This window comes from Python bivittatus, unplaced genomic scaffold (assembly GCF_059951505.1).
Source record: "Python bivittatus isolate LINGU-HERP-01145 unplaced genomic scaffold, Pbiv_v1 ctg000350_np1212, whole genome shotgun sequence".
NCBI lineage: Eukaryota > Metazoa > Chordata > Lepidosauria > Squamata > Pythonidae > Python > Python bivittatus.
Genome location: NW_028277074.1, coordinates 18,349,069 through 18,356,356, shown reverse-complemented (window position 1 = coordinate 18,356,356; position 7,288 = coordinate 18,349,069). Strand labels below are relative to the sequence as shown.

At 40.5% G+C, this 7,288-nt stretch overlaps 1 protein-coding gene across 1 annotated transcript; it reads right to left on the bottom strand.

Annotated features, from left to right (window-relative positions):
• Positions 1-1,477: 1,477 nt before the first annotated feature.
• On the bottom strand, positions 1,478-6,557 carry OLIG1 (oligodendrocyte transcription factor 1). Its single transcript, XM_088144450.1, has one exon. The coding sequence runs from the start codon at positions 6,555-6,557 to the stop codon at positions 5,850-5,852; it is 708 nt and encodes a 235-aa protein (XP_088000576.1). The 3' UTR covers positions 1,478-5,849.
• Between the last annotated feature and the right edge of the window lie 731 nt (positions 6,558-7,288).

Sequence of the window (7,288 nt, the reverse complement as noted above, 5' to 3'; positions counted from 1 at the left end):
GTTGACACCTGAAATCTGCTCCTTCCTGATATAATCTGACCAAATAGCACTCATGGAACAATTCCTTCTGCAGGTATCTACCCTGAATACTCATGTTGTGAAGAAGTACTATAAATTAATAAGGACGCAAAAGCTTTTCCCTAATCACTGTCCAGGAAGTAGATGGATCTTGATTTGCAGTGCTCAAATGCTCTTTACCTCTTCAGTGCCTGCATCAACTATCAGGAGCATAAAAAATACTGCAGAGCGGGATCAGCAACATGACACTAAGGACTAAAGCTCAGTTCCAACAAGGATAATTCCCTAATGCAGGGTTCCTCAACCTTGGCAACTTTAAGACAGGTGGACTTAAACTCCAGCCAGGGGAATTCTGGGAGTTGAAGTTCACCCGTCTTAAAGTTGCCAAGGTTGAGGAACCCTGCCCTAATGTAATCCAGATCACTGACAGCAGCTACAGAACTTGCCCTTATGTTCTGCTGATAATCACTGGCATTTTAGTCATTTCCATATTCTTTAGAATCCTTTCAAATAGACAGAGGCTGTAGCTCAGGGAAGAGCACTTGGATTCCAAGCTGATGGTAACAGATTCAATCCCTGGGGTCTCCAGAGGCAGCTAAAAATCCTGTTTCCAAAACTAGACAGCCATTGCCAAGGAATGTCAACAACACCGGGCTAGCTGAACCAATACTCTGACACAGTATGAGGCAGCTTCTGACATTCCTAATTCTTGGTTGACAATTAATGATAAATTATAGAATCTAGTTTTATAGACTGTTCCAGTTTTAAAGCAATTTGCTCTCATTTCAATGGTTCTTATTGGTTGTTCTGTGGCATTTTAGATCAGATCTCAGTACCTCACCTCAGAATTGTATATTTGCCCGAGACAAATATTAACTGAATCCCATTATACAGGAAGTTTTAACTGATATCATTTCAAGATCTTTTCCAATCCGAAATAACTTTATTGTTTTATAGGAAGGACAAGGTAAAGGAATTGACACAAATACAGGAGACATGCAAATGAAGATCCTATAGCTTCAAAACAGCTGCTTCTTGCTATGAATGATAAAGAATGATGAAAAGGTAGATAAATGGTAAGGAATAGTGAAGAATGGTAAAACGAGTTGTGAGTTTCAGCTCCTCTAACAACCTGCTAATGCCCGGTGATCACATCTAACAGATTTCTAGGAAAGCTAGTCTCTGCAGGAGTGTTGACATCTCTTTTACATCCTGGCTTAGCTAAACACCAGAAGATTTTCAGATTTAGCGGTCATGACATGAGAGATTACATCCATTAACATGAGTAAATGCTATAGCCATGACATGGAGGACTGGAGTGACATACAAAGAATAACACCAGGCACTTAGATTAGGACACTATATTTCCACTTTTTTTGCATGAATATAAATATTTCTATTTGAAGAACTATGCCTTTGCATATGTTCTATTATTATCTATTCTATTATTAATATTAATTATTATTAATTAATATTAATTATTATTAATAATATTCTATTATTATCTATGTGTGGATAATGGATCATCTTTCTCTAGCTGAGAAAGCTATGTTGCAGAATTATCTGGCTGCATTCCACAGGTCAGGCACCTCTGGACTTTTCCTTGGTCTTTTCTACATTGATTCATTCTAGACATAGATATAGATTATATATATAAAAAAAAAAATTCGGACTTTCCTGCAACTCTGATCAGTCATTCTCTTGAGCTCTAAATAAATTAGCTAATCCATTGCTAGGTTTTGCACTGTTAAAGCTATTGGACAGAGGAAACCAATTTTTTTTTTTAAATTAAGAATCAACAAGATTCTAAAAAAAACTTTTTCAAACCATATAAATGTTTTTAAATGTTAAGCTTCAGAATGTGTCCCATATACAAGCATTTCAGAGTTTTATTATTTTATCTGATCAGGAGTACTTGTATTTTTCCCCATTCTGAAATCAACTGGGGAATTCATAGATGGAAAACATCTATGGGGGTGACAGAAGATGACTGGAGGAAGCTAAAGTTGCACTCTTGAGCTCATATACCTTGGCATAAATTCCACAAGCACATTTCTCAATACATACATATTAAGCTATGGTTTCTTTTAACAAAGGTTTGTAGAACAAACTACAGTGTCTTTTTCAGATATCAGTCTAGGCCAGAAACTTGGTTTATGAGTTTATTCATAGTTCTTGCTAAGCCAACACTAAGAAGCCACATTAAGGCTCAGTGCAATATGTGAGCCCAGCCAGCATTTCTGGGTTTTGCATCCTCCTTTTACTCCTCCTACCAAGAAAATGGTCCAGTCAAGAAGCAAAGAAAGATAGGTATGCTTCAAGATTTGCTAACTTTTCCAAATCAGCCAATCTGAGGAAGGCTTTGGATAGTGGAGAAGACAACAAACTGCATTTATTCTTCCTATCTTACATAGACCTTCCTGCTTTACTTTCCTGCCCAGATTAAATAATCTCACCAAAGTCGTTTAAATAATATAATCCTTAAAAAATATTCTCAAATCACTATGTTGTTACACTGGCCGTGTTCATGCAACATGTTGAACAAGAAACCTTAAATAGCAAGTATGTGTACTGCAGCATTTTTAACCCATTGTGCATGGTTCTTTACATGAAGTTTCAGACCATTCTTTGAAATGCTACATGGCTGCCATCTTGGATCCATTTAATTTGCACTCTGTAACCTGAATGACACAATAAATCTGAAATCTGAGTTACAAAGCTGCCGGTGAGATGGTTAAAACTGGTATCAGTTAAGGTTTCTTGCTTAGCACATATTGTATATATGAACATTTCTGCTGAAGTAAGACTTCCTACCTATTCTGTAGCTCTTTTCCTTAACACTAGATTGTTCTCCAAGAAAAAAAACAGATAGAGTAATTAATCCTGCCTTTCATCACAGAGATGTGTCAAACATCTATCTTCAATGTAATTTATCTCATTCATTGTGAATGTAATGAATAGAAACCACAAGGAACGGCTTTGGAGCAACTACATTGAAATGAATGGGATATACTCTATAGCGTAACTGTGCTCTGCAGAACCCACATTCTGCTTTTAATATAGTCTGTGCTAGAAATGCTTTGATTAATCTTGCCCTGTATTGCCTTGTAAACCTAACCATCAGAATCATCAGGTACTTCAGATATCCAGTGTGGCTTCCTGACTATGCAGTTTCTAGACAAGGCACAATATTCTTATATCTTATTGAGAAGCTTAAATTGATATTATTATTGGGACTGCTACAGAGGTAACTTCATTTTTGCTGTTGTTACAGAAAAAGTATTAAAATCATTTTAAACTAATCTATTACATTAAGACAATGATAACACATCCAAGTAAATGCAAGTTGAAGACTACTGTATTGGTAAGAACCCTATAATGACTCCACTCAAAGATGTAAAGTCAGTCCATCCATCATCTTCTCTTTCCAAGTGCTATTCAGACGTGCTCCCATAAATTCTGTTCCTGGTTCCTTAAAAGTAAGGCCCACTTAATTCAGTGGGGCTTATTTCCTAGTGGGTGTGTTTAGGATTGAAACTCTAATACTACAAATGTGATTGCTATATATAGATATTTCAGTTGCTGGCATATGAACAGAAGTATATGAATAATATTGCATTTAAACTAGCTTAAACAAAATCAATGAAGAATCCACAACACTGGGATATTAGCACATTAAATAACTAATTTGGAGTACTATGTTTTTTCTAAAATCAAAACAGAAGTGGAATACAGTATGTATGTATCTTCTGTTTCTTCCATCACTGCTGAACAAATGGTGTTATGATAATATACTCAAGGTAATATCATAAACTTAATCATCTTTTTTAGGAGAATAAAGCTGTAATATTATACATGCTTATTTTTGATTAAATAATTGCAATTGCATTGCAAGTCTGGACTTCTAAGAACTTCTCCCAGAAAATAAGTGAGCTCAATTTAGCTCAGTGGACCTCTATCCCAATAAGCTAGTATAGGTTTGCACTGCTTCAGGCTACAATCAAAGCATAATTAACTGGGTGTCATTTTGTTTGAATCTACAGGATTTAACTTCTCGGCAAGCACTGACAGGTTGGTCTATGTAAATCTTGAAAATCAAATTGCATTATTTTCAAATAATGCAGTAACTCTGGATTGTCACTGACAGATATCTACAATTAACATAAGTTGCCAATAAAAAACACGAGGGGTCTCTCAGAGTTGCTAAGACTTTCACTAATGCAACATAGACTAGTCATTGTGTTGGACAGTGGAACTGAAGCACACATAAGTTTCACTGATTTCATGGGAAAGCTGAGCACGCTTATGAAATTAGGGACACAAATGTGATCTAATGCATCTTGACTGAAAGCAAACCCCACTGCAATAGGAGCAACTCACTGCCAAGAAAATACAACATGACATTTTGATTTAGTTAAGCATTGGCTGGATAGCATATCTGTTAAGTAGATCCATAGCTGGCTTGAAAACAGTGCTCAAAGAATACTCATCAGATTGGAGTTAAGTATCAAGTGGTGTGGCACAGGGGTTTAGTCCTAGGCCTGGTTTTCCTCATTATTTTCATTAACTTGGATACACAGGTGGAAGGAGTGCTTAACAGATTTGCAGATTTTAAAGAATTGAGTAAGACAGATAAAATATTAATAGACAGAAACAAAATTCAAAGTCATCTTGACAGACTGAAAAAAGAATGAAATTTAATAGAGACAAATGGAAAGTTCTTCATATAGAAAAAGTAATCAAATGCAAGGTATTGAATGGAGAATCAGTAGCTGAATATGAATCAGTTGACATAGCTGCTGAAAAGGCAAATACAGCTTAGTATATTTTCCAAATCCCAGAAGTAAAGTTATATTATATTCTGAGTATCACACTCAGTTTCTGGGCACCGTACCTTAAGAGAGACTGAGAAATTGAAACAGGTGCCCAGTATAGAACCTTACCAAGGATGATCCAAAGACTGAATATTTAGTCAGGATCACAACTAGAGTCTAATAGCATCTTCTGATGTCACTCAGCCATCACTGAAGTGATAGAAAACTTGTCTTCATTGCTGAATTAAATGCCATAAGTCCCTAGTGCAAATCCTGATTGTCTTAGAGGAGCCTGAAAAAAATGGATATGTTTAAGCCTTGAGAAATAACTGAGGATGAATAGGATCAAACTTTTCAAGTGCCCAAAGAAGTGTCATACAGAAGAATGACTTGTTCTCTGCATCCCAGGGTGTGGGACACAGATTAAGATGTCCAATTACAGGAAGTTATTGGCATAAAGCAGTTTGACAAGTGGAACCAATTACCAAGGGCTGGTGACTCCCCTTTGCTGGATGTGCTCAACCAGAGGCTGGATAGCCACCTGTCTGGAATGCTTTCACTCAGATTCTTGCACTAAGCAGAGGAAGGTTCCTTCCAGTTCGGTGGCTCCGTGAAATCTTTTGTAAATCTACATCCTTAATAGACTTGGCATTGATTTCATGTCCAGTGCAAAGCTGCATCTTCAAACGGTCAGCTTGGTTGGACTCAGTTTCTCCCTCTTTAATACAACTGCCCCACCTCACCCTCGTCTTCAACTCGCATCCGAGGGTCAAAAATAAGACTTTTGCCCCGGTGATCTCGCACCTGATTTGAAAGGAAAGCATGCAAAACCGTCCTTTTCAAAGTGTTAAACATTCAGGTCTCTCTCCCCCGGCTGTCGCTCCATCCAGACCGAGTAATAAAAGGAGAAGGAGCGAGGCTCCTGGAGTCCTCCCGGCCCGGCCCTCCCACCAGTTTCGATTGTAGCCGGCCGGGCTCCCTCCGTCTCCATCCCTCCTCAGCTCAGGAGGAGCAGACTCATTTGGAAAACTGCGTCTGCACAGCGGCCACTCCGAAGCCGGAAGGAAACAAGTGGGGGAACTTGCAAGCGGCGCACGAGCAAAGGGTAGCCCCACCGGGTACGTGCACTTGGCCGCACTGCTGCTCCTCCAGGGCCGCCGAGAGGTATTTGCTGGCTGGTCGCAGCCTGTCAGGGTGGTGGTGGTGGTGGTGCAGGTGGTGGTGGCTCATGTTCCCCGGCGTTAGCAGCACCGGGCCCGGGGCGACGGCGGCGGCGAAGAGAGGCAGTCCAGCCAGCAGCAGCCTGGGACTTGCGGAGCCGCTTATCTCCCCTATGATTCTCCGGAGCTCCTGCAACGAGCTTCCCAACAACAGGATGTAATTCCGGGCTAAGAGTAACGTGGCGATTTTGGAAAGCTTCCGCCCCGGCGAGCTCTGGCAGTGAGCCGTCGAGTAGGGCAGAATCACCTCTCGTAGCGCGTCCATGGCCAAGTTGAGGTCCTGCATCCGCTTCCGCTCGCGGCTGTTGATTTTTCTCCGCAGCAGCTGCTGCTCGCTCTTCTGCTCGCTCTTGCTACCGCCCACCCGGGTGGTCCCAGTCCCGGATTGCGGCTGGAGGTGCTCCGGCGCAAACTCCGGCCTGCTCTCCTCGGCTTGTTTAGGAAGCAGGGCGGAGGGGGCCTGCGCGTAGCCAACCAGCTCATACGGAAAGTGTTGCCTCAACATGATGGCCCTGTTGTGGGTTTTCAGATCAGGCAAAAGACTTTCATTGCATTAAATTAAAAGGCTCGTGAGAAGAAAAGTCGGCAGGAATTGGGGGCTGCTCGGTTTTGCAGCCAGCAAAGGGGGATAAGGATCAATCAGTCAACCAATCACTGCTTTAATCTTCCTGCTGTAATTTGCGCCGAGATGTGAGGAAATGGATTATTTAGTTCAGATCCGCTAAATCCAACCCTGTATTAGAGCAAAGGAAAGACAGGCTGCAGCCAATGGAAGTGCAAATCTGGGTCAAAAGAGGCGCTCATTGGCTGCCACAAGATGCTCAGGGAAAACGTTGCAACTGACAAGACCTTTATTGTGAAGTCTGGCGCTGCAGTTTTTCAGCTTTGAGCCTCCTGGTAGCATAGCCCAAACTTCCAGACAAACCTGCCCTCACCTGTGCTTCCTAATTATCACTGATATTATTAATGCTCTCTTCTTTTGCAGGTCCAGAATTTGTAAACAGTCTTTTCGGATGACAGTTTTTAAATAAAACAGGATCAAGATCACGCGCAGCCCCGAGGATAGGTTCAAGCATACACTTACATACTTCTCTGGACTAATTTCAAGAATAGTCTGCTAGCTTTAACTTTCTTCTGCCCTGCATTTTCTTTTGGATTCAGAATCTTTTCTCGTAGAGAAGGCAGAGTTGTGAGTAAAAAGGGTTTTCAAATTTTATGTCCTATTTGTGTACAGTA

Bases quoted from the DNA above. Each gene is read 5' to 3' on its own strand.
- OLIG1 (XM_088144450.1), bottom strand. From the start codon at position 6,557: ATGTTGAGGCAACACTTTCCGTATGAGCTGGTTGGCTACGCGCAGGCC.